The following is a 27821-nucleotide window of genomic DNA, read 5'->3' on the forward strand; positions in this document are numbered from 1 at the left end:
ATGTTAGTATTGATCTTCCTTTATCATCCAGGCCGCGTAACCACGCGTCTTGCTTTCCCACGTCTTTGCTTTCCCACACTCCTGTCCCCCGCAGATCCCGCACGTCACACACGTCACATCACGTCACACTGTCCCAGAGCGGTGACAGCTCTGCCCGGGCCGCCCGCCTCCCCTGCCCCAGACCAGGCCCGAGAGGGGCCGGACAGCCCCGCCCCGGCGCTCCCGGGCCCCGCCCGCTCCTCGGTGTCTCCGCCCGCGGCGGGCGGGGCTGCGGGTGCCGTCCGGGGGGCGCCGCGGTCTGTGCGCGGCCTGGCCCGCTCCCGCGGGCGGTGGGGTGATGTGAGTACCCACGGGGACGGGCCCGGCGCGGCGCTGGGGGCTGAGGCGGCGGGAGGAGGCCGCTCCGGCTCCGGGGCCCACCCCTGCGCTCAAGGTGCGCCCGGGGAGTGGGGGGGGCGACCTGGGGCTGCGGCAGCGCCGCTTCGCCCGCTCAGCGCCAGCCCTGGCAGGTGGGAGGTTTCGGGCGCCGGGGTCCTGGCCCGCACCGGTGTGAGGTGTCCGCTGTGAGCGGGGCGGGAGCGTCCGGGGAGGCCGCAGGAATCGCCCCTTGCCCGGCCCCGCGGTGCCGAGGCTCTGCCGGCGGGAGAGGAGCGCGGCCGGGCCCGGGCAGGCGCGGCCCGTGTGACAGAAGCCGCCTGTTATCGTGGGGAGGGAGCGCGGGCTCTGTCCCTGCGTGGGGTGCAGGCTCTGCTGAAAAACATCCATTGTCTTCGTGTTTGCTTTTTTGTTTTGTTTCAACTGGATTTTAAAAGGGTATTTTTGATCATATTTAGGCTGTAAATAAAGGGTTTTCTGTTTCGATTTTTACCTGACAAAGGGCCTCTCTGTCCTGCCTAGGAAATTGCAAAGCCCTTTGCAAAGTTCAGCTGAATTTCGGGGAGCAAGAGAGGTCCCAGCGTGACTCGGTGACCGGGTTTGGGGCAGGGGAGGGAGGGACGGAGGCCCCGGCTGGGGGAACAGGCTGAGTGTGAACCCAGAGTTGGCTCAGGTGTGCACACAGGTGTCCACCCAACACCAAACCCACCGGGGTGGGGTTGTACGTGCAGAGCCCAGCATTGCTTGTCTGGCCAGTGAATGGGTTGTGAAGGAGGCTCTGAGCTGGTTGTGCCATTGGGATTTGCAGAATCCAAGAATTTGGAGGGGGAGTAAAGGAAAGTGTTGGTTAAGGGTTACAGGTGTGAGATCTCAAGCTGAGGTATGTGCTGTGGTTATAATGCTGCACAAATACAAACCCAAGCCTCTCTGCTTTTGCTGAGCTGGTCACAAATTAATCCGTTGTGCCTAGGAAGGGATCCTGGAAGTCTTTCCACCCTTGTGTTGTTAGAAGCATCATGTGTAGGGGCAGTGTGGTTTGGTTTTTTCAATTGTGTTTTGGTACAGACTTTGAACTGTGAGTCTTGTAATATGTTTGTTGAAGGTTATGTTGTCTGTAAAACTGGTTGCACCTTCTAAGGTAGAGGTGCTGCTTGACAAGCTTGGAAAGGGAAGAGAAACAAATGGTTCTGTTCATTAATGTCTGCAATGAACTTTGTGTACATAATTAATATACATTCTTCAATATTCAGGATTTTTTCCCCACTGCTGGTTTGTGCAAGAGGTTAACTGTACTGATGAGAAGTGAGGGATGTTGCTCTCCCTGACCTTACTGCTGAAGAGCAGTTAAACAGCCAAATTTTCCTTCAGTAACCATGGGGAAATTGCATTATCAGGAACCATAGTGTAAACTTGGTTTTAATAGGGACTGTAATTTGAGATTTTAGTAAAAACATTCACCTTCGTGAATAGCTGCTAAAATTGGTGACGAGTTTGTTTTTTGCCTTTGAAGGCCTCACAGAACCGTGCTGTATGAGGACCCCCCGGCAGCTTGCTGGCCTATCGTATATTCTCCAGACTACAACATCACATTTGTGGGACTTGAGAAACTGCATCCCTTCGATGCAGGGAAATGGGGAAAAGTAATCAATTTCTTGAAAGGTAAAATAACAGAAGGTACCTCTTAAACCAACATTTGCACTGAAGCTAATGGAAGTGATGTAGTTAGTGTAGACTCATGTTAACAATTGCAAATATAATAATGGCTGTACATCTTCATTGCTTGCTGTGTAGATGTAAGCTACGCTCTTTAATCATATTTGGAGTACTTCAGTATTTTTATATATTTTCAGATTTAAATCTTAACAAGTTCAATTGACTGTAGGATTTCTGAGGTGAGTTGGGTGCTGTGTATAACACATTGTTGAGCATCTTGCCTGTGAAATATTCAAAAGACGAAATTGCGGTGTTAGAGCAAACATCCTACACTAGGGCTTTTTAATACAAAGGTTTGCTTCACAGTCCTTTTGAAAATGTATGTTCTAGCCCGCTCTGATAAATACACCCACAGTTTTGGTCTTTGCTCAGTTGTGGTGTCTATGCAGAGTGAAACTCAGGAAATATGATTGAAATTTCAAGCTCATTAAATGGTTTGCTCTGCCTGGAGGTGTGAATAAGACTAGTTAGAGTAACTAGTTTGACTCATTTCAGTCTGGCCCAAAACTACGAGTAAAAGGGAGTGAGGAGAAGCATGAGCATAGCAGTGTCTTAAACCATCTTAAATATTTCTGGTCTTTGCAATTTGAATGGAAGCATGAAGTGAGCAGAATTTCCTTGCATGATCTTTATAGGAAACGTTCGTGTTGGGTATTTGTGAACTGTTTCCGCCCCTGAAGTGAGCACCAGGATCTCGATGTCCAGCCTGGCTCAAGTCAGGTGCAGAATACTGGAGCCTTGTGGATGTAGCTCAGCGTGCTGTGTTTTGATAATCATCTGTTTTTTTGACAATTTCAACACTTTCAGTTCTAGATGAATGTACGAGAACAATATTTCCTTCAGGTTTCCTCTTGAGGATAGCTGCTGTTCGTGGTTCCAGTTGCTGCTTTTGAGGGCCAAGCTTGGATCTAAAACAGAACCCAGGCTTCAGTTCTGTAGCGATGAATGGAAAATCCGTCCTGTGTTATCTGCAAGCTTGCAGATGGTTTGGCTTGCAAGACCCGAATTACAGTTTGGGAGTGCTGTGTTTGGCTTCCTTAGCTTTGTGCTTCCATTGCTACACCTGGTGTAAGCAGAACTGGGACATTCCTTGTGGCTTTGGTAACTACAGGTGTTAATGACAGCTTTGCTGCAGGGTGTACCTTAGTTACTCCACTGCAGCTGCAGGCAGCCTGCTGGCAAAAGGCACTTTTCAGGCTGAAAGATCGGCACGGCTTCTATGAATCCATTCTTTATGAACTTCATGATGTTATTCTGATAGTGTTTGGGAAGAACTCTGAGAGACACTCTGATGACAGGGGGTACTTTTTGTGATGGTGCTCATTATTGCTCTTTAAACAAAGTGAAAGATACAGGCAGAAGTACATTAAGGAAATATGAATGTAAGAACCAAGGTTAGGATCAGGGCCTGTAAAATCTTGGTATCTCTCTATCTAAAGTTTTAAGATGTTTTTTTTTTTTTTTAAACTTCTTCTCTTGCCAAGACAAAGGTTGTCCAAGGGCCAGGCCTCTTGCGTTTATATGCTCCTAATGATTCCTTCTGCTGATGATCTTTTGCAATTAAGTGTTGGCCTTCTGACTTTAGGGCACCTTGTATTTGTTTAACCGGAGTAGTAATTGAGTAAGAGAGAAGTAGTAATTGAGTTTTGGTTCTTCCCTCTAACAACCTTAAATAATTAGATCTCATGACTTTTTTCTTAATTAATCAAAACCTTTGCCTTTCTCCTCCTTGTTCAAGTAAAGTCTTTTCCTCTAGTGTTTTTTCTCTGTCAAGTGTCCACTCTTTACTCTCAGTCTTTCACAGAAAATTAGTTTTTCCAGTCACTTCAACTCTCCTTGCTTTGCAAAGCAGAAAGAAGCCATGGGATACCCCTTGGTTCTCCTGGTTTTCTCTGTCTGTGTAGCCACTCCTGGCAGCAGCTGATCTCCACTGTTCTCTGGCATCTTCTAGCAAATCACCACTGAAAATCCTGCACTTCTCCTCCTTCCAGATGACACTGTTAGCAGCGTGGCTTTCCGTCTGACACACGAATGAATTAAATGTTCTTCAGGCCTCAGTCAGGAGAAGCACAAACTTGCCAAGAGAAATATTGTTGCAGGTGCACATTTGTGAGTTGTTTTCTTCCACCTCCAAGTATATATTGAAGAAAAGATAACTGTCTTAGAAGACTGCAGCTGTGCAGCAGTTAAATAGCAAAATATATCTGGGAAGATCAGCTCAGTGCCTTATATTTGTTGTTTATAGTGATCATGTGCAAAGCAGTGTTGTTTATTTGCACTGCTTGGCTTTTTTAGTTGATCCTAACTTGAAGTTCTTGGCAAGTATATCCAGATGTATGCATTCAAGTGTATTGTCTTTGATCGCTTTCTGAAACCTTGGAGTGATACTTTGTAACTTGCTTTTAAAAGAGTAGGTTTTTAAATGAACTATCTTTTGGTCTCTAAGGAGAAGATTTAACAGCTGGTCACTGGTATTTCTTGAAATTAAATGGAGGTGGGGTATGGCAAATATCCTAATCAAGTGTTAGCGTTGACTTCCATGAGCATCAAAGCAGTTATTTTGTTTAGATTTTTTTTTGTTGCTCTTCCCTGATTTAGGGAATTAAATACCAGTAGCAAACGTGGAATTTCTTAAAGCATGTTAAAGAGTGGTGAATATGTGAAGGTATGAGCACAAAGACTTCCTCAGTATATCAAGCCCTAGACAGTAAGGATCATTTTGCATCTGTCCATCCTCCATCACTACCAGTATTTTCTTTCAGTTTAAACAAGAAGGTATCATGATTACACAGCTTTCTGTAAGCAGTATTTATGGTATACACACTACCTTAGTAGCTTATGTGTACAGAAGGTATGTATTTGGAAAATTTGCAAGCACTGAGTAAACAGAAGTTCTTTCAGTGGTTTACAGATGAAGTTATTATATTAAGGTCCAAGTAGATGCTTTGGTGGGGGGAATTATGGAAAGTTAAGTGATGGAATACAATACCAATTCTTATTTTTTCCTGTTTCAGAAGAAAAACTAATTGCAGATGACTTGATTGTGCAGGCACGGGAAGCTACTGATGAAGATCTCTTGGTTGTTCACACAAGGCGCTACCTTAATAAATTGAAGGTGCTGTACTTATTAATGTGTTTTTCAAGCAAAGTGTCTGGAATTAGTGCCAAGGGCAACAGATATCCGACTAGATTTGTTATGGAATCAACTTTAGTGGATTGTAGGATGGTATATTTTTAATTCAATGTTGTCATTGAGAATACTGAAAGAAAAACATAGAAAGGGTAGGGAATTCACACTGTAGAGGAGTTGGAGTGAAAAGAGGGTCTGCCGCTTTATATAAGTGACCTGAAATATTTTAGCAAAGTTAAATGAACGTAAGGAATATTTTAATTTTTGGGATGCAAATGATATTCTCTTTAGTATGCAGGTTTCGGTCTTCAAAAGGATAAGTTTGATTTACTCTAGTAAAATATGGTTCTCAAGATGAAAATACATTGGAGAGCACCAAAATGGAGTACTTTATTGGATGCTTTTTAATGCAAGGATTGCTTTATGAGCACAGGTGACATTGCTTTGATTTTACACCTCTTCACTTGGAGGGCAGAGAAGGGATTTGCATGAGAAATAATCTTCCATTTCATAATTCAAAAGAAGTTATTTTGAGTCATCTTTGCCCTTCCACAGTGCAAGAGTCCTTGTGTTGCTATTTCTGGAATGTTATATTTTTCTGTGTAAGGGATCTGTTATTTGTGTGAACCTTCTTCTCTCTTACTGCTTTTCGAGTTCACTTATGCTTCTTCGTTCTGTGCTATAAAGTTACATGCAGTTTTATACATCATTAGATTTGATCTTCTTGCAGCTATTCTTGATATTGAGCTTTCAATTCCATCGAACCACCCACCTCTTCTTGCTGAATCACTTCTTTCCAGCACGGTGTGATGTGCATAGCTCAGTTTGCTCTACCATAATATTATTTTTAGTACCTACAGGATGACTTCACAGGGAATTGTCTGTATAACTTGTGTCTTGGTGTTCAAAACCAGTACTGTCCTGTGCATTCAGATGTGATTAACTGTGTATCTCTCGTTCCCATTTTCTTGAGAGAATGTTTGCGGCAATCATAGAAACTGGAAGATGTTGTATTGGTCACGCCAGCAAATTCCTGCCAATCAGGGAAAAGTGCTTAGTTGCACTTAGATAACATGGCTAGACATAAGGCCCTGGGTATCCTCTGTATGGCCTTATCCAAGGTTTGCTGTGCTATTTTTTTTGTAAATCCAGACAAATACAGGTCTACCAATACATAGTTTCATGCGAGATTGGGTCTGGAGACTGCAGAGGTGCTTGTGTTTCTGGGAATGTCTGAGTCTCTCAGAATGATGGATTGCTTGAGTATTCTTCGTTTAAAATTTGGGCCTGGACTTGTTAGGAAATTGTGTAGAGTGGTAAGAAGAGGTGGTGGTCGGTGTCCTAGCAGCAGCTGAAGAACATGGCTGGGGGTTGGCTAAAGAGAAGCAAAATGGTATGTGCAAAAAGAGTTGTGGAAATCTGTTCTGCGTTGGAAGGAACAGTCCCTGTTTCCCTACTTTAGTCCTTAAAACAAAATTCAACCTTTTGAATTGAGGTGATTCCACCTCAGATATTCCTTTGAAGAATTTAGGTCTCTAAGGTAGTGACTGGACTTTGGATCATTTGCTTGCAGTACTTTTCCACTTACTGCCTTTTTCTGGTGTTACATAAAATCATGAGCTTCCTGCATAGCAGCATTCCAAAATTTTGGAAGGAGACAGGCACTGCAGTTAAAGCTAGTGCCAGACCTGGGAGCCTTTCACTTGAACCATTTGTATCTGTGAAAGGTTCTGTGATAACACATGAGCAAATGCTGAAATGCAGATGTGAGGATAATGCTTGTGTGTCCGTGGAGTGCAAGATGTGCTGTCTGAAAGCCATCTGAAACAAGTGATCCAGCAAGTAAACTTAGAAATTTTGATCTGCTTTGGGTATCTGCAAATTATGTGCGTGTAAAAATTTAATCACTTTATTAGGAAAGTAAACTTCTGTAGGTGCCCGTTTCATCCAAACCCAAAGCACAGGTTTCCAGCTACAGAGTCACCTGTGGTCATACACAGCTGGAAACCTGTGGTTTGATTTGGATGAGGTGAGCACCTACAGAAGTGCTTGAAATTCCCCTGTCTTGTTCCTCAGGTCATGTAGTTCTTGTGCTTTTACCCCTTGTCTCTGCATTTTGCTTTTTCCTTGCTCAGCTTTTGCAAACTTCATCAGTGAAAAGCTTAATGGATTTTGCTGTAGAATATTCATTTAAAAGGTCATGAGAGCAGATAAATGAATTCGATCCTCTTCACCTAAATTTTCACTTAAATGTTGATGTGTCAGGAAAAGATGTGAAGGAATGTAGAAAATATGTTATTTTAAAGGTGATGATAATTGAATATACTTGGAGAGAGTGCTGAACAAGAAGGCTCAGGCTCAGGGAACAAGGTGTGACAGGTTTCAGTATCTCCACCCTGCATGGATGCTGTAGGGTGTTTTTTGCAGCTGCAACAACTGTTAGGCCTCTCAAAGGAAAGGATAAGGTGGAATTTGGTTAACAGTCTTGTCCTTTCTTTTTAATATTTCCAGCTTACTGGTTGGGAGACTGATGCACCAAAATGTCTTTTTGGTGGGTTGGTTTTCTCAGGTGTGTCATCTGGTTATCATCAGTTTCCACCAGTGCAATATCTTATTCCTGATCATAATAGTGTGTTTGTTTCTTGACCTAGAAACTTTTGTGAAAATTGCAAGCTTCTTGCAGTGCTTTATGATTTTATCTATGTTAATTCAAGCTAAGAACTTAATTTCTTTATCTACTGAAGGTGGACCTGAAGAGCTTTGTCCCAGGCAAGTTTCTAAATATAAATCTCATTACTTGTTTGATGTTTGATTTGTAAGTCCCTGAATTTTCCCTTCAAGCTGGGACTGGCTACAGGCACTTATCAGTAAGATCTAAATACAGTTTAAATTTAGATATTAAAGAACAAAATTGACTTTTTATTTTCTTTTTGTAATTTGATGTGTTGTTGGCTATTTTAAAATGCTGGAATGCAATGAATGCATAACATAAAAGGTGGGACATTGGAGGTTGGTTTTGATCACTAATGTACTGTTTGCATTAATCAAGGATGTATCAGCATAAAAACAACTACTTCAGCTTTATCTTCCTAATATTAGTTTTTCAATGTAACTTTGAGTCCTTGAATACTAATAATTGGAAATATTTGTCAAATCATTTACCTTACTGAGAAGTTTTTATAGTTAAGGAACTCAATTTAGTAGTGATAATAGTTTGTAAGTGAAGTCCTGCAAGAATATTCCCATTAAATGTATATGTTATAGAGTTTGGACTTAATCAAGGAAAAGTGAGTGTGTTACAAGATAACTAAAGCACTTTGTTGATGGCAGAGAACTGACAGTATGAAAGTTGTGAGAGCTTAAAATGAGGTGTTGACAAACTGTATTTAGTACTGAAGAGCAGTGAGTGATGCTGCCCCTGCATCCCACCCTGCGGTGCTCAGTGTTCCCAACGCTGGTAACTGGGAAGCTGAAGTTTTTGCTGAATATCGGAGGACCCTGAAGTCGGGGTATGATTGTCTGTGGTTCCCATTGACCACTTGTACGTCCCGTCGTGTGTGAACGGAGCGGATGGTGATCAGGTGGCAGATTTACTGAGTCTGCTCAGATTTCCTGATGTTGGAGAGACTGGGATCTGTTCACAATCTTTGTACAGGGTGTCAAATCTGCAGTTCTCGGTACCCGAATATTTCCATACTGGATGAAGAGGTAAATTCTTGCTTGTGACTTATACTTTGAAATATATTTAGGAGTGTTATCGCTGGCAGCCATGTTAGTAGAAGTTCTTTGAAGTGATCCATATGTTTGCAAAAAAAGCATTTACGTATTGCAAATATTTTGTGTTCTAACCTTCAAATCATATTCTTGTTGATATGGCTTTATAACCGAATGTTTCCTTGAAACATTTTCCAGAAGTATTCAATATGCTAAATATATTTTAATCAGTTCTCCATGCTAAAAATTTCCACTGTGTATTCACTTAAGTATTTGAACTTATTATTTGAGTTGTTTTTCCTTTCTCCTTGGTATATCCTTTTAACTTGACACAGGGAAAGATATTTTAGGTTTCAACAATATATCAAGTTGCTATTAATACTGCTGAAGGACATTTTACAATTCTTCCTCCCAGTCCCAGGGATATTAGATATTCTGAAATACTAACTTGCTGAAAAATAGCCGTTTTGCTACCATTTGATACTAAAAATCTGAAAGCCCTCGTGACAGCGTTGGAAAGTGATGATTCTCCTAGTTAACAACTTCAGGATGAACCTATTTGGAGGTTACTCATAAGGACAGTTGCTGTCACCTCCACCTAAAAACATTAAAAATCTTGCGAAGGACCTGTGAGCTCCTCTTCAGTAAATAGCAACTGATAAGAGATCTAAATATCTTAATTAAGACACACTTAATTAACTGCAACTTTTTTCCCCTTGTAGTGGTCCTTCGTTGTGGCTACGATCACAGAAATCCCACCGGTCGCCTTTCTTCCCAATTTTGTTGTTCAGAGAAAGGTTTTGAAACCTCTACGAACCCAGACAGGAGGAACAATAATGGTAAGGGCCTTTTGGTTCCCTTTTATCGTATTTAAACTTGTTGATAAAACACTATAAACCCATGGGTTGTAATATTTTGTATAACTTGAAGGCTTAAGCCCTGTGGAGGGAACCGAGTTTGTGTACAGACCTAAACAGGAGCAAAGTTTGCAGCTTGCTGGCAGCTACCAAGGTGAAGGACAGACCTGATTTTTATGGCAGAGCAAGGGGCAGCCTGGGCAAGCGACGATAGATACAGCAGGATGTACAGCATATACAGAAACTGAATGGTTTTGAACAGCAGTCAAATACAGGCAAATTCTAGGAATGGAAGGCTTCAAAATTGGTAATATGGAGGCTATCTATAAAGCACAAATTGCCGAGCGGGCATGGAGAGGTGCGTGGTTTGTTTGCTCTTGAGATTAAGCGTTAGAAATCACCTTGCTCATTTTGATGAGTAATCTATTTCTTCTATTGTAAATACTGTGCAAGCAGTTCAGCAGAACTCGAGTGGGACGTAACCTGCTTCACCTGAATGGAATTGTTTTCTAATGAGTGAAGTGAATGCTCTGGTTGGAAGAGCTATGTAGTGTCGCCAGACATTGAATTTGCCTGAGAATTGCCATGAGAGATGCTGAGGAAGGAGGAGGAAAGAAAATAGTTAATAGCTGAAGCTGGGAATGAGTTATTTAAACCATGTGTTGACAAAAGAATGCCTTCGTAGTTGTAAACCAGTAACTAATGGAACCTTTTCTGCACTTTTTATCATTCTTTGTTGTGTGAGAGCTCAGACTGTAGCTGGGAGAGGCTGGTAATGCTGCCCATCTCTCTTTGCAGGCACTGGGCTGTAACAGGTACCTAAAGGGAAGACAATCAATCCTGTCTGAAATCATTAATATTACGGTACAAACAGATCCCTGCTGCATTTTAGCTGCTCTTCCTGAAGGCAACTGTTACAGCGGGGGCACATGAAAAGGATAGAAGCCCCTATTGCTTTTTCTGGATCTATTTGAAGCTGGTTATTGAAGAATGCTGTTCTGTGGGTTGGGAAACCTTTCAGAGTACGTCTGTGCCATATAGGAGAGTACGATTTATTGCAACCGCTAAATATTAAAGGTGAGACTGGGAAGCCAAGAATGAGTAATAAAGTAATGGCATTATTTTCAGAAACAGGCTAGTCAGTAGCTTCCCATTTCTGTGAACAGAAACGTAGGTACTTAATAATCGGTGCACTGAAATCAAGGTTTCTTGTTTTTAAATGCTTACCTTCATGAATATATCAAGCATCCATTAAAGACATAAATAATGTGAAGAGCTCTTGTATGAGTAGTCTTTAAGAAGCAGTGCGGTACAGTTTTCAGAAACAATCAGGCTGAATCTGTGAGCTTTACGTGAGGATGATGTGAGGGAGCACAAAAGCTTGGTGAAGCAGCTCTCTGAGTCGTCCTTAATTTTGTGGGGCTCACATGAGATTAACTGGTGCTACTGTCATTTGTGAGTGTAGGTGGGTCTGGGCACTATTGAGTTGCAGCTCTTTTGGGTTTTGCTGTGTGAAGTGACAGTCGAGAGCCAGTTGTGAAACGTTAAGGCAAGATGAAATGTCCTGCTTTTCTGTTGTGTTTACTTTTATAACGATAGAACTATTCAATGCCTAATTCTTTATCAGGAAAAAGTGGCAATTTCCCTCAGTATTTTAGTACTCTGTTGTTAAATCTGTGTCCTATCCAGCTGCTGCATTTGCAGGTGTGTATGTAAAAGTAACTCTCTGCCACTTGTTGGGTTTTGTTACCAAAAGGTAGCAGAGAAAGGAATAGAATGGACTGGACAGCTTGAGACTGGGTTTAAATGAGGATTCAGAAACACCTGCTGACAGTGGGATTTAATTGTTTGAAACATGGCACCTTAACTCTCTTTGTAATATCCAAAACACTGGTAATATGTATTTAAACACCTGGATCTCTGCAAAAAGTTTGAGTATATCGTCCTGTTTGAGCTGTGATGCAAACTGGCACAGGTTATTATTTATAGTGGGGAATGTAGTGTTTGTCATGTAGCTCTTCAGGATGCTGTGCAGTACTCAGTGTAGTTGCAAAATGTATCGACAAACCTATGCCTCTCTTCAGAAAAATGTTGTTTATGATGGGAGGAAAAGGTGACAGTTGCAATCCTAGCAGAGAAGTAGCAAAGGAAGATTTCCCGTGAGTTTTTGAACATGGGGGTAGGAGAGGGAAAGATCCAAAAGCTACTTCTTGCTGCTGAAGTTGTCTGGGTGAACTGAGTTAACTGCTGCTTATTCTTACGAGCTGGGGGGTAAAAATGGCCAGTGATTTCTTCCAAAATCGTTAGGACAGCAGCAAGTCCTGTGACACTTGCCATGGGTAAGTATCCTGCAGCTTCCCGAGTCTGGTTTAATTCAGGCTTGTGGGTGGGAGATGGCTTTATTTTATAGAATATGTTGTATATGTCTTGCCCACCTTGGACTCTGTTCTCCACCTGTTGTTGCTCTCACCTCTTAAATCCCATTTCCTAGTTTTACTTTAATTACCCCTTGAGGGTCTTGACAGTAGCATGTGTGAAATCTGTTTAACTTGGTTCTTGCTAGTTAATGCTTTCATATAGTTTTGTGATGTTTTTCATTGTGCTTGTGTTATCTATAACTCATAGATGTGCATTCGCTAGTTGTAAGTGTGGTCATGCAGAAGAGAGAGCCACGAGTTGTCTGTTAAGTCTTTGTGTCATGTCTTCTGAAATAGGGATGACACCACTGGTCACTTTTGGATTGATCTTGATGCCATATACTGTTATTTTAACCCTTTTTTTATTCTTCGTTATGGGGAAGTAGCTGTGTGCTTTAAAAGTGGTTTTGATTCATCAGGCAATAAAATCTGTACAGCACAAGTCAGAAGTACCATCTTGTGCTATTCCTGATGGTCCCGTATATCATGAAGATTCCTGTTTAGTTTTTGTACTTGTTAATGATTTTTTTAGCAATCTAGGAAGATTGGGTTTTGATGAGGAATCCCTAGGCAGTATGCTAAATCACAGATAATGTGCTTTACCTGTGACTTAATGGGTTTTATAGTTCAGGAACTACAATCTCTTCTCGAGATCTGTGTACGTTAGCACGTTTGTAACAGGATGATGTTTACTTTCCCAGTAGTTTTCTTAATACTAAATTAGAACTGTTCAAATACAAATATTGGTGATGAAGAACTCTCAACTGCTCAAACTTCCTTTCCTATATGATGTATAATACATTTTTTCTGTGATTATGAAAAAGAATAATCTCTCTTTATCCTTTTTTATTTCTCCAATTATACTAGTGGTGTCTTTTTTTAATGTGACACTTAAGGAATACTGCAGCCAAACACTTCCTTGACTCTTCCTGGCCAGGATAAGTCAGGTTTTCCAATTAAAATATCATCATTCAAGCCTTGTTTATCTCTTCTCTGTTGATACTTTCCCTTCTCTGAATGTCCATTGAGTTCAAAGGAGAGATACAGGCACAGGTTTTCTGTATATGAGGGGAAAAAATTGGTAATATCATATACTATACATGCTGTGTCATTCAAAAAACACAAGTCACAGGACGCTTCATACTGTAGCATTTTTCTGTCCCCACTCCCAGCCAAAACTATGTTAACCTGTATTTTCAGGATTTTGAGCTTCCATTCCTCCTATTCTTACATGAACAGAAAGGAGATTTGGAGATTGTTGCTAATTCATCGCTCTGACCAACACTTGTACCTTCCCTTTCCCTTTGTCAGCTGGGGCTGCAAAGCGCAATTATAGATCTGTCCAACAGGCAGAGAATTAAATAAAGATGAGACATCATGGTTATTTTAACTAATTACACTGAGGATAGTTTTGTCTGGTTTGTATTCAGAGATTTGATTCAGAATAAGCTGTGGTGGTAAAATATTCAAGAATTCGGTGGGCACGTTGGGATGGCAGGAGTTGCTCTTGGGGTGGAAGCGGACGGGGCTGAATGGTTGGTTTGCTCCTTTGGGAGGTTCTCACTCTCGTTTTCTTAAGGCAGGAAAACTTGCTGTTGATAGAGGCTGGGCAATCAATGTGGGTAAGTACATAGTGCATTAGATGCTATTTGAAATAGTGTTTAAAATATCCTCAATTTCATTTAGCATGATGTGTGTTCTGTTTGTAATAATAGTTACTGGATTGTGTTTGACCAAAATCAACCCTAAAGGAAAAAAATGGATAGAGTAGTAGATTTGTTTTCTCATTCGCTATCACCTGTACTGCAGTTTTATAATTCAGTGGTTTTTGAAATAAGAAAGATACATATATTGATATCATATCTGTATCATGTTAACTATTTCAATAAAATGTTTGTTTTCATGAAATTCTGATTTTTGTAGATCTCATCAACTAATATATAAATTAGACCAGATGAAGGAATTGGTTGCTGTGCTGGAGAGCAGGGCTGTACCAGTTACTGTCTATTTTTGGCTATGCAGTTTTTCCTGGAAAAGACTTTATAGTGAATATAAATCTGCTGTCCTGCTCATAGCAAATGGCAACGCAGACCCAGTAAACTATTGAAGCAATATTTTGTGTCATGTAATACTTGCCTTGTCATTTTCATAGAGCTGATCAGTTCTGGGATTTTTCCATTATTTTAGACACATCTTGTACAAAGTGACTGTCCAATATTAAAAATTAAGTAGACATGAAAAACAACCCCCAAAGCCTGTCATATTTACTGATCTATTAAGTCAACTTGTTCAAAGTTTCTTCTGGTCAAAGTGTCTGCAAAAGACATGAGTATGTGCAAATACCGGTAACACCATAGTTCATAGTTTGGGGTGGTTTTTTTTCTGACCTGGTGCTCAGCATAGAAAAGAACTTTGTACAGGTCCTTTTTGCCTGCCCTGTAATGTTAATTATCCAGCTCAGACATACCTGGGGAGCTGAACTTTCCCAGCCATGCTTTGTTGTGGAGCAGCAGGTGTTAGAGATGTGTGTCTCTCAACTGTTGGGACAATTCCCTTGGACATGGGCGGCTGCAGGTCCTGTGCCACACATAAGGTCTGTACAGAAACCCCAGATTGCTGGTAAAGGTTCAACAGCTCTATGTGGGATATTTGCTGAAGAAAAATATGTGCCCAACATATAAATGAACCCTGTCTTTCAAAAATCATCTGTGTTCCTTAGCATCTCACTTTTCACTTCTTCAACATTTTTATGTTTAGGGGGTGGTTTTCATCACTGCTCAAGTGACAAAGGTGGAGGATTTTGTGCGTATGCCGATATCACCCTGGCTATAAAGGTAAGAAGTGCTAGTTAAGCAGTGCTTTGTGCAGATGGAAAAAAATCCACATAAATTACTGAAAACTAATCTGCATCTTACTAGTAGAAAAGGAAGCCATCTATAGATGGGTGGGGATAGGAAAACGGTGTGGTACGTGATGCTGCAGACATAATGCATATGCAGTATTGTTAAGTGGAAGGGAAGAGTTGCAGGGGTCAGAATTACGAATGTAAATACAAACCACTACAATTGCATTAATAATGTTGTGGGAGTTTTTTTGAGAAAACCCACTGCAAATCAAACCACAGGGATAATTACCATATAGCCTTGCAGTCGAACCTGGACATTCCACATTAGTTTTCAGTGGTTACAATCAAGACAAATGCAGAGACAGAAATCCTCTCTCTGAATCAAGCTGCACTAAGCAGTGCTCAAAGTGGTTCAAATTCATGAATAAAAATGTGAATGTCTCCTAAATGATCACTGAATGTGAATGAATACATTTGGTATTCAGCTGTTGAAAGGCTGAACCAAGAGTCTTCTGCAATTAGGGCTTATTTTTATCGAATGTACTGTGGTGTATTTGTATACTAGAATATTCAAAAAGTATCAGTAATAATCAAACATTAAAAAGCTCTAATGATTGCAGCACACTATATGACATAACATACTAATTTCAGTACGTGGTAATTTGCAGCAAAGTAATCCACAGTGTTCTATTTTCCCTATTATTAAAATACAGATTGAGAAATTATAGCGGGTTTGCACAAAATCTTTGAGTTTTACGACATCTATATTAAAGATATTAACTTGTCAGAGTTAGGAGTCAAAGAAGTAGATTTTCTTTTTTTTGTTCCCTTCACAGAGGTAGAATAAGAAATGGATTCCGTTATTAAAAGTGGCTTTGACACCAGCAGTCCCTGCTGCAGCTTTTCCTAAAGGCTGGATGTGGTGCGGGTGCAGCTGGATGCTGTCACTGGTTGTTTCTCACTTGTGCCTGTTCGTGTCTCATGCAGTTGGCTCTGGTGTTTTGGGGCCTAGGCAGCTCTTGCTTAGCCCTGTCCCAATGCCCAGTTGTGGCTGTTGCTTCCTCCACGCTGTGGTTTGTTCTTCTCCAGCCTCTGGCAGCACCAAGGTCACCATCAGCTTTACAGGCTGGTGCAGGACACGAGGACGCACCAGCTACACCTGGGTGGAGTTGCTCTTACTACAGGGTTTACTGCCCGTTATCCGGTTCCGTTCGGCTCACCCCTCATTTGTGGAATCTACTTTGTAAGTTAGTGTGGGATGCTGTCGAAAGACACGTCCCTGGTCCTGTGTTGTCTGGCACCTTGTGGGAGAAAGAGATGAGCAGAAATGTCCTTCTTCCCTCTCTCCACCGACTTGAAACCACACCTGGAATATTGTGTCCAGTTCTGGCCCCTCAGTTCCAGAAGGACAGGGAACTGCTGGAGAGAGTCCAGCGCAGCCACCAAGATGCTGAAGGGAGTGGAGCATCTCCCGTGTGAGGAAAGGCTGAGGGAGCTGGGGCTCTGGAGCTCGGAGAAGAGGAGACTGAGGGGTGACTCATTCATGGGGATCAATATGGAAAGGGTGAGTGTCAGGAGGATGGACCCAGGCTCTTCTCGGTTACAACCAGCGATAGGACGAGGGGCAATGGGTTCAAACTGGAACACAGGAGGTTCCACTTAAAGATGAGAAGAAACTTCTTCCTGGTGAGGGTGGCAGAGCCTGGCCCAGGCTGCCCAGGGAGGTTGTGGAGTCTCCTTCTCTGCAGACATTCAAACCCGCCTGGACACCTTCCTGTGGAACCTCATCTGGGTGTTCCTGCTCCGGCGGGGGGATTGCACTGGATGAGCTTTCCAGGTCCCTTCCAACCCCTGACATTCTGACATTCTGTGAACTTTCTCTGCAGGTCAGCAGACACCTGCACAGGTGACTGTGCAATGTATGTCTCACCTGATGGACACGTATAGGGTTTTTATTGGATACCCACAAAAATTATATTTTTATGTGAAGTAACTAGAGCTTTTGTAATTAAATCTATTAGAAGCATTTAGCTGTTTATTTGATGAATGAAATGAATAGGCACACATAACATATGAATCAGAACGGTAATACACTGTGTGAGCTTCAGGCCTTCAGTTTAATCTGTCACCTAACTTAATAACTTTCTCCCACCTTTTTCTTTGTTTATGTATCCAGTTTTTATTTGAAAGAGTACAAGGCGTGTCTAAAGCCACAATTATTGATCTGGATGCTCATCAGGTGAGTAACTTACTTGTATTCATGCTGCAGATACAAGTGTGTAATAAATACCATTTTTTCTAATAGTGGGGTAAACTCTCAACGTGCAGAATACAGAGTTAATCATAGATGATGGAAACTGTGAAGAGTTTAGTTGTTTAATTACTTAATGGCTCAAAAGGCTCTTAAGCCAGTTTAGTAAAATTGAACTGAGTCGTAGCTCCATCATGTGGCTAGACCTAAAAATCTTGTTGAGTTGTGTACTGATCTGAGGCAGAGTCGTCTCTTAAAACAGAATTACACTTAGTTCAGTGATCTTTGCAGTGTTTGGAAAGCCTGGCCTGGGGCTCATGGTGTGACAAACACGTCCCTCTGCCCCGGTCAAGGGATTTACTGCGGGTACTGAGAACAAATCTCATTTTCGGGAGGATTTCCAAAATAAATCCTGAAAGGAGGGAAATTGTGTTTTTAGAAAAGCAGTTAATGCACCAAAATGATGTCCAGTCTGAAGCACTGAAGATACTTTATTATGTAAAAATAAACCTTTATGAAGTAGCTGCGTGGCAGTGAGGAGGCCTAATGGCTGCGAGTTTTCCATCCTCTGTCAGTTCTCTTATCTGCAGGTTAAGGCATCCTAAAATTGCTTACTCTGTCGTTATTCCTGGCAATAGAGAGATGTTTTTTGGTTGTGATTCTCTTCAGCCATCTCTGTCAGCATGTGGAATTTGGTTTTTTTTGCTTCTTAGGGTGTTTTTTTGTTTTGCTTTTTTAGAAACTTTATTTTGCTTTTCAAGTGTGCAGATATTCCCATCTTGTGCATGTTCCAGTTCTTGGTGCACTGGGGCGTTTCACCTTTCATAAGAAAATACTTCACCCAGGGACACTCATATTTCTTTATTTCTGTTCGTGAACTGTTTATTTGTGGACCGAAGGTGCTACAGAAATAAGTGGAAGTTGCCATTTTTTCACACACATTGACTGGCTCTAGCCCAGCGATTCTTTCTTTATTTCCAGGAGGGGAAGCTGTAGCAGGAATATATTTTATCTGTCTGTTTGGGAAGAGTTACAAAATGAACATGAAGTATATAACTGAATAACGGAAGATATATCTGTGGAAATGTCTTTCTGTAGTGGAAATGTCTTTCTGTAGTGTAAATGAACTTACATTGGGGTCCTGGATGATACACTGATTTCAACAAAGTTATCTTAGTGATTGCCGTGAAAAGATGATCTTTATACTAATGGAAAAAAGTCTAAATGAGAACCAAAAGAATAATATTTAAATTGAGAAATGGGGGAGAGGGAAATATGATATTTAGAATCTGAGCTTTCTCTTGAGTGTCTCTTTTTACACCCAGTACAATCTTTTTGTAGGGAGTTTCTGGTGTTAAACAATACGTTAAACTCTTGGGTCTTTACTGTTTGTAATTTTTCCATGGATTACTTCTCACCAAGGCTTGAATTATCAGAAGGGCTGTAGTCTGCTTTGTTTATTTATTAATCCTTCTATAAGAAGATGAGTATTCCTGCAGTGCTTGAAAGTGACTCTTTTTCTCCATGCTTGGCAGATGACAAATCTGTTTGGTGGTCACAGCTGCTTTTGCGATGCTGCTGAAGACAATTAGCTTCTAGTTTTTGTGTATTTTTTTTATGCATGGCGATATCCATGATAATTACCTTCACAGAGATATAAGGTGGCTGATCTTGATAATTCCTGCAGTCTTCAAAGCCCCCAAAACTCCACACCTCAAAGTAACCTTCAAGACTATAAGACAATTACTCAGGAGTTTTAAATATTAGGTCTTTGTAGTCTTAATTACTCTAGAATTTGCAGATTACTTAGTTCTGTGTTAGTATGGTAGGAATAGCTAACTGTACATTTCTTTCAGGGAAATGGCCATGAGAGGGACTTTATGGATGATCATCGGGTATATATTATGGATGCGTACAATAGATATATTTACCCAGGGGATGGATTTGCTAAACGTAAGTACAGTGGAAATTCATATTCCGAAATGTAAGAGACATACTGTGTTGTTAAGCAACTTCTTCATTGACTAATAAGCTTCCTTGCAACAATGTTAAGTAGTTTGTTGTGTGTTTTGTGTGTGTTTGTTCTTTTTGTTTTTAATTTCACATTGAACACACAGTTTTCAATGATCACTGTGATACATCACAATAGTGTTGACACTGTAGCATTTTCCCTGCTTTCTGGAATGCATTTCTGGAATGCGAGGTGTGGGTATTACATGGACTTTGTTAGCAGTCAGTTCAGAAGCTCCTGCCGTGCTTCAAATAGTGAGTTAAGTAATCCTTTTGATTTGAAGATGACTGTTAAAACTCAATTTTTCCCTTACACTATGTTTATAAAAGAATTCGCTAGGGCTTAGCTAATACTGTGTAAAAAGGTTTCATATTCTTAAAGTTATAAATTATGACATATTTAGGTGTTGTCTTTCCAGTAGAACTTGTTTTGTAAGCATCCAGAGAACAAGGTGCATCTAAATGCCAACCAAGGTGGGAAGCAAAAGGAAGTGATGCAGATGTGAAGAGCTGGTGCTTGATTCTGGTTGTTTTTCTCTATTGTGATGTGCCTATCGTGTCTGGTGACCTGTCACACTGAATAGTGGGGTTTTGATAATGGTTAAATCGGAATGAAAATACCCGAGGTTGATTTGATCTTTGATTCTGTTACACTGTCCTTTATTACAGGCTTAATTTGTAACTGAATCATAGTCTGTTGGAAGAGATGTTCTTCTGCCATTGGATTTCTTCAGTGACGCTGTCATTCTGAAAAGCGTACTTAATTTGGATTCTTGGCAAGAATTAGGTGCAGTGCATTGGACTTGTGTTTTTTAGCTAGTAAAGACTGGGAAAATGTTAGCGTAGGTATTTCAAGGTATTAAACTAAAAACTGACCCTTTAAAGCAAACTGTCTGTAAACAGACAAGTTTCAGGCAAATTATTATTTTTTTTTTCCGTAAGAAAAGCATCCATTCGTTTTTATGTCAAATGGCCACATTTTGAACAGATGGATTAGGACCAAACCAGAGCAAGCCCCTGTTAACAAGAGCGAAGCCCTGAGCTCACCCCTCTCCTGTGGAGCTGCTGATGCTGCCGGTCCCGTTCTGCAGATGAAGCTCGAGGGGCAGAAACCTGCAGCCCAAGGCAGGTGAATATGTCATCCTTGTAGTTTGCATAATGTGTCTGAACAGGAGTTCAGCAGCTAAATCCTCTAAACTCTCGTGCTGGGTGAGCAGAAGGTGAGACCAGAAAGGGCATCTTGTGAAGGGAGGCTTGAACCTGAGAGTCTGAATCCTTAGGCTGAGCTCTAACTGATCACTGGCTCCCTGTGCTTCATGCTCATTTTCTTCACATTTTATTACAGGAGTCTCTTCTGTACTTTTTGCCCCATGTACTTCACTAGGGGGAAAGAAAGAAAAACAAAATAAATGTAGCTGATGTTGCCTAATGCTCAGCCATGGGACCCTAAGGGGAAGTAGTTTGGAATGACACAGGAGTTTAGGAAGAGGAAGAAAATAGATGGGGGAAAGGACCAGTTCACTGAGGGTTGAACATAAAAGGTTGACAGCTAAAACTCAATGTTCAGGCCTTAAAAGGCATTGCTGTTGGTCCAAGTGTCATTTTACAGAGTTCAAAGCTGTAGAAGTACGTTCACTAATTAGCAAGAGATAGACAAAAGCCGTTAGATGCAAAAGCCGTGTTCATTCTGACCTGCAGATCCACCGTGTCCATCAGCAGTCCCTGATCTGGCTAGTAACTAATCACTGATTCTGTGTTTTATTGAAGACAAGAGACCTGCAGAGGTGTGGGATCTCATTCACTTGTCTCAGTTTCTTAATGGTTTCATCAGAACAAGACTTATTTGTTCCCCATGCAGTGTGTTCACCTCCTCCTCCCCAGCTCTGCGTTTGTCACCCTGGAGAGGCTCTAAGTGCTGCTCCCAAGAGCACAGCTGTGCAGACTCACATAAACATCTCTATAGCAATGAGAAAATTCAGGAAAAATATCACAAAGAAACAAATCTTGAAACTATTGTTCATGCTATAAAATAAAGGAAAGAAAAAGAATGCTTGACTAATGTTGAACAAGGATGGAAAGCAGAAAAAAACCCTACCCAGCAATCAGGAGAATAAATAAATCTCATTCTGTGTTGAATGCATTTGGACACACTCGATGTGTGCTGACCCCGCACTTAAGATTTAAGACTCCAAGTCAGTGAATTCAAGGCACAGGGTGTGTTGAGGTGGAAGCTGTACCTTGAGACACCTCTGACATAGATGTGATTAATTCAGAGTCAGAGTTAGACGGAACTCTGTAGAAGCACCCAAAGCCAGGCCTTGGGTTTCTTTCCCCTACCTTCTCAACTCTTCTTTATTAGAAGCATTAGAAAGAATTTGATTTAAATTAGGAGTGGATATTTGTTCTTCTGGTAGGATTACAGGCTAAGAACACTAAATTAAAAATGCTTGGGGCAAAGCTGAATCCTGTTACATTATACATTCATAAAGCAGTTCACATAAATTCATGATCCCTTGCTGTTAAGTTCTGAGTGTTGTGATAAAAATACAGCATCTTAATAGTTTCTCAGTGATATTTACCTTGTGTTTTCCCCTGTTCCGTGTGCAATAGCAATTCAGTGTTTTCTTTCCCTATGCTTTAGTTAGGTTACTTTTCAGTTAATAATTTTCTTTATGATTTCTTTGCTGTTTGGTAAATGGTTCCTGCTCCGGCGGGGGATTGGACTGGAAGAGCTTTCGAGGTCCCTTCCAATCCCTGACATTCTGGAATTCGGTGACATGTAGATCAGCTGCTTTTCAATAACATTTTTTACATTTGTCTCAGATACATGTGTGCATATATATGTATTTTTTTATCCTGCATCTAATATTATCTTTTCAGTGGAATTTTTTCAAGGTCACTGTGCTTACATTTGCTTAGAAAACAAGTAGTTGAACGATTTTCTTCAAGATTCTGTGAAAATGTATTTACAAAACTTCCAGAAATATTATCTTTTTCTCCTGCTTAGCCAAGCCCTGCATTTTCTTTCAAAGCAATACTTTGTTTATTGAATAACGTCAAGACTTTTTTAGGTGCCATAAAGCGCAAGGTGGAGTTAGAGTGGGGTACAGAGGACACGGAATATCTTCAGAAGGTCCATACTCATGTGGAAGGAGCATTAAATGAATTAAAGCCTGATATCATTGTTTATAACGCTGGGACTGACATTCTGGATGGTGACCCGCTGGGAGGACTGGCTGTTTCGCCTCAGGTTTGTATCATTATTTATGATATTGGATATTTATGGTATCAGATATCATTTACCAACAGATACCAACAGATACCAACAGACTTGGACTCCTCAGCAGGTGCTGAAGGGTGATGTGCCTGTTGTTAGGTGAAGGTAAGGACTGTACTTTGACCTGGAGCATTTTCCTGTTACAGACACATACAGGTACAACTCTGTTGCTCTTTCAGCATTTTTTTTGTTGTCGTCTCTTCCTGACTAAATATTTTTGTTCTTCAGGTGCCTGTTCTGGTGTTTTTTGTTTCTTCTACTCTCACCTAACACATTTTGTGATGTATTTCTCCAGTATGCGTGTTACATTTAATTATCTCAGTAGCACTCCCAGCTGTTTTAAGCTGCTCTTCTGGTATCTTCCAATTGTAGTTATTCAGTGCAGCCTGTCCATGTATTCTTGGCAAAGAAACAAAACTTTTATTTTTCCCATTCCTCATTCCAGAGGAGGCTCTTCTCGGTGACAACCAGTGATAGGACAAGGGGCAATGGGGACAAACTGGAACACAGGAGGTTCCACTTAAAGATGAGAAGAAACTTCTTCATGGTGAGGGTGGCAGAGCCTGGCCCAGGCTGCCCAGGGAGGTTGTGGAGTCTCCTTCTCTGCAGACATTCAAACCCGCCCGGACACCTTCCTGTGGAACCTCAGCTGGGTGTTCCTGCTCCGGCGGGGGGATTGCACTGGATGAGCTTTCCAGGTCCCTTCCAACCCCTGACATTCTGGGATTCTGTGAAGTGGAAGCTGGTGGTAGGCAGAGAATACTTTTAAGATGTGCCTTTTCAAAATTCGTTCTGCCGTTTGAGAAGGAGCAGTGTTAATTACCTAAAAAAGGAGTTGCTACGGCTTGTTGGGTGCTGGGTCGGGAAAGAGACAAAATGTAGGGATGGGGAAAGGTGAAATGATTCTCCTGGTCACAAGTAGAGATGAAAGGCAGAACGCCATCCCGCTGTGCAGCCAGGGCCTCCGGTGGAGAAAACGTTTCTGTAGCTCAGGCCTTTGGTTTGTGAAATGAAGTCAGGGTTTCTTGCCTGTCTGATCTTGTTGGCCGAGGTGTGAAGGCTCCACTAGCCTGAAATTCCAGGCTACTGGGCATGCAGCAAACTGGATAATTCATCTCATCAAGGTTCATTAGTCCAGTCTTCAGTCTTACAGTTGTAGATGTCATTCATGTTTTAATATCTTGCTACAGTCCTCATTCTACTCAAAATTATGCCTCCTCGGAGTGCTATGAGAGAGAGTTTCTTGGTGCTTGAGGCTACAAAAGGAAAACTTGGGGTGTAGCAGGTAAATATCTCTCATCTTTGTAAGTGGGCACTGTACCAGGCTGTTGTCGTCATTTGATGCATTTTCTTTCCTAGTAACACAACTGCTGGAGGAAACCCCTGCGTGTTCCGCGGGTTCTCCCAGCTGGAGATGCTGGAGCGAGATGGGGTGTGTGGGCTCGGGTGACCGCCCCAGCTCGGGGTGCAGTGCCTGTGCCCCAGGGACATACATCTCTTCTTCTCTTACATCCTTTAAGGAGCTGTTCCTGATTGAATTCTGCAGTTGCCTTTGTCTTATTTTTCAGTTATTATTCCTCACTCCCATTCTTCTTTTATGGGTCTGTGTTAAACCGTACAAAACCCATTACTGTTCTATGGTTTTACAAAGTGTTTTTTCAGCTACATTTGAATTGTATGACTTCTCTTTACCATTTGTTTGTGGTCTAATTTTTTTAATGATGTATTTACAGTCTTCCTCTCACCAGTCTGAGTAGTGCATATTCATTTTGTTGTAACACTTTTGTTGCTGCTTCCTAAATTATTTGTATCCGATTGCATTTTAATCCTTTCCCCTTCTCCAGCTTTTGCAGTTATTTAGATTTTGAGCTGTCCATTGTAACCTGTTGTGTATTATGTTGTTGCTCTTTTCTTGTGGAGTTGTAATGGATTATTTATGCTTCCTATGTACCTCTGGAACTCTCTGCTGTTCGTTTTTCCCCAAAAGCAGATTTGAGTTCTGTTTGCACTTGTTTCTCAATTTTCCCCCCCACGTGTAATTATTTGAGACTGCAAGTCTTCTGTTGTATGGGTCAATGACAGCACAGCACCTCTTGGTCAGCAGTCTTTTATTTTGTAGTTCCATACCTTTTTGTATTAGTAAGAGGTTCTTTAAAATTTATTTTCCTTTCTGTGGGTTTACCATTACTTAAGTTCTTCAACTCCCTCTTCAGTCATGGATTCCTTTAGTAACAAGCTTCCAGTTTCTTTAATAAAAGCTAAAATTCAGCTAGCAATTGCGAACGCGTTAAATCTGATTTGCATTTCTGGTTCTTCTGTAGGTTTGTGAAATCTTGCTCAACTTGCTAAACTTTTGTCAGAGGATGCTCTGCAAGTCGAGCACAAGACAAAGCGCTTTGAATTCAGGGACCCTTTCTGAGCTCAATTCCTGCCTGGAAGCCAGGGTGAACACGTCTAAATTTTGTTCCCAGTTTAGGCTTTATCGCCTTTGAGCAGGAATTCTTCTATGAACTTATACTGAAGACTTTTATCTGTTGTGTCCTCTAAAACCAACTCAAGGATTTTTTACTTTTTCCTTTATTTTTTTAAACTGATTTATGCACGTAAAGCTGCTAATGGGACTTTTAAATGCATTTATTTATTCATATTGTAAAATGCAGGGCTTAATTGCTTATCAGGCATCCAATACTATAAATCCATAAGCCATAGGCTAGAACTAAAATACCACATTGGTATCTTTCTTCCTTTGTAACTGTTGCAAACCTGCAGGGAATTGTGAAGCGAGATGAAGTCGTGTTCAAGGCTGCCAGAAGACGCAGAATCCCCATCCTGATGGTGACGTCCGGGGGCTACCAGAAGAGGACGGCGCGGATTATCGCCGATTCCATCCTCAATCTGCACAGCCTGGGGCTCATTGACAAGGAGCTGGCAGCCAGCGGAGCTGGGAATCCCAAGGTAGAACAGATGATTAGAGACTCGGCTCAAGACTTCAGCAACTTGTCACTGCAATGACAAGTTCCTGAATTGTAGGAAACAACCTCCGGTTTAGGAAGCCGGGAGTCTCCATGTCATTATCAGGGTTAATAAAATGTTTTAAGAACACTCAGCTTGCCTGTAAAATAACACCGTAGAGATAATATGCAGTCACAGAGTAATGGTGTCTGACTTCTGAAGCTGTCTTGAGCAAAGGCAACAAATCCTTTCAAGCTAATGGAGACAAACTCCAGGGTACTGTCTTTCACACTATAATATTACTGTAAAAAGCGTTAATTGCTTCTCTTCGTGTTATGGGTAGCCTCTTATGTTGAAAGAACTATGCAGTTGGTATCCAAAGACTGTCCCAGGCCTATTTGAGGTGATGCAGTTCGGACTGTGGTGGGAAATGTATGGACTAAACCTACTGGCATTTTTTTTTAAGATACTGCTTTTTATTTATTGCTTTTTCTATTGAAATATTATTATAAAACGAGTTCTGTGCAGGCTTGAACTGTCAGTTTAATACTAAAGCAAAGTGCAATACTATAAAAAACAGTCGGTAGGCTTTTAAGCCTTAGCCTATTAGAACGAAAGTTCATTAATTTATATTTTATTCCTGTTGTTGATAGTGACTTAAATCCTACTTATAAACACCTTGAGAAATAAAATATGAAATGCCTTTGGCGCCAAATGCAAATGAGCCATTAAAGGCTCAGCATTAACAGTCTAGTTTTTGCCTCTTTTAAAATGAGGCCTGCATATAAAAGGCGATAGTTACTATGCATCATAAATCACAGAGCAAAGAAACTACAATGAAATGGAAAACTAATTTTAGAGTTCTGAGAATTCTTGCGGAAAATATTATATAGAAATACAAGGTAGCTTATTATTGCCAGATTGTCATGTATAGAACAGTGAAATTTTGATTGTTTTTTTTTCCCCAACTAGTGCTGTGTTTTTGACTTGCTCGAAGAGTAATGGTACTCATAGTTGCAGTCATAGTTGGTAAGCAAATTGTTCACATTTACAGATAAAAATACAGTGAACTTTCTACATGAAGTTAATGTGCAAGCATCTGGGAGCTTCTAGGAGGATTTGGGAACAAAATAATGTATTCAAAAGCAAATTGAGTGCACTAACTGTAAAGCTGGGTTTTATTTCAGTTGGTATATTTTGCATTAGGTACTGTTTGCAGCGTTGGGTCATAAATGTACTAAACTGTATATTTTGCGAGAGCTTTAACTTCCAAGTATTCACTGACCTGTAGTACAAGTTTCATGTTGTGTTTAGGTTGGAGCCTTTCTATGTAGGAACACCACTATTTTCCATGTAGAATTGGTGTGTAAGCTATTTAAGGAATGTTTAATTCTAATTAGAGTACTTACCTCACTTAGTCTTAATTTTTAGATTGATTGAGGTTTGTTAATTGTAAGAACTTGCACAATTGCTATAAATATCTGCTTTAAAACAGATTTGACGTATTGCACTAATTTTGAGTTGCAACACTGTTATTAAAAGGCACTTCTAAATTTCTTACTAGAAGGATCATCAGAGTACAACTGATGCTGAGATTTATTTTTTCTATACTGTCTGATGTTACTGAAAGATGATGTTATTCTTTCCTATAATTTTTACAAAATTATAACTTAAATTTCTACAAATTAAAACTCTGTTATAATACCTTATCATCTTTTCCAAGACATTTTCTGTTTGTGTTAATATGTTTTTATCATTTTTTTTTGGGTGGAAATTAAAATGACGTTGAACAACACTGACTGACTTTTCACTTCGTGTGTCTTGGCTGTCAAAAACTTGGAATGGAACAGTTTATTGGGAAGACAAGAAGATGTGGTTTTCATACTTAAAATGTAACCAAAACTCTGAACAGTACAAGGTTTATCAACAGCAAGTGGCTTCTCTGGGAGTTCATGTCTTGGCCTCTTACAGTGAGCTTGGAAGTTTTGTATCCAAATACTTGTTAAGATGTCATCGTAAGGGGTTAAAATAACTTTCTAATTCCAACTTTACAATATACATAAGGGAATGTAACTTGTATTTTATTGTTACAGGTATTAAACTAAACTAAGCTCCTGTTAAGGCTGCAATAATTTGTTAGAGGTCTTTTATAAATCAATGTCTTTTCAGAGGGAATGGAATGTTTGCAGAAGAGCCTGCCAGCTGCTTTCAGACTCATCTGTAAAATTTGTCATCGTTAAACAATGGATGTGTTGATTGCATTTTCAGTGTTCATTGTGA

General features: G+C 40.7%; 1 protein-coding gene across 1 annotated transcript; it reads left to right on the forward strand.

Moving 5' to 3' along the window:
• HDAC11 (histone deacetylase 11) lies at positions 1–27340 on the forward strand. The gene is given in 11 exon segments (XM_065845917.2): positions 1–51; positions 53–339; positions 1886–2034; positions 5103–5203; positions 9655–9771; positions 13786–13828; positions 14964–15040; positions 17228–17290; positions 19159–19255; positions 22384–22562; positions 25359–27340. Coding segments are annotated over 11 exon segments (1407 nt in total). The 3' UTR covers positions 25602–27340.
• The last annotated feature ends 481 nt before the right edge of the window (positions 27341–27821 follow it).

Source organism: Patagioenas fasciata, chromosome 10 (assembly GCF_037038585.1).
Source record: "Patagioenas fasciata isolate bPatFas1 chromosome 10, bPatFas1.hap1, whole genome shotgun sequence".
Lineage (NCBI taxonomy): Eukaryota > Metazoa > Chordata > Aves > Columbiformes > Columbidae > Patagioenas > Patagioenas fasciata.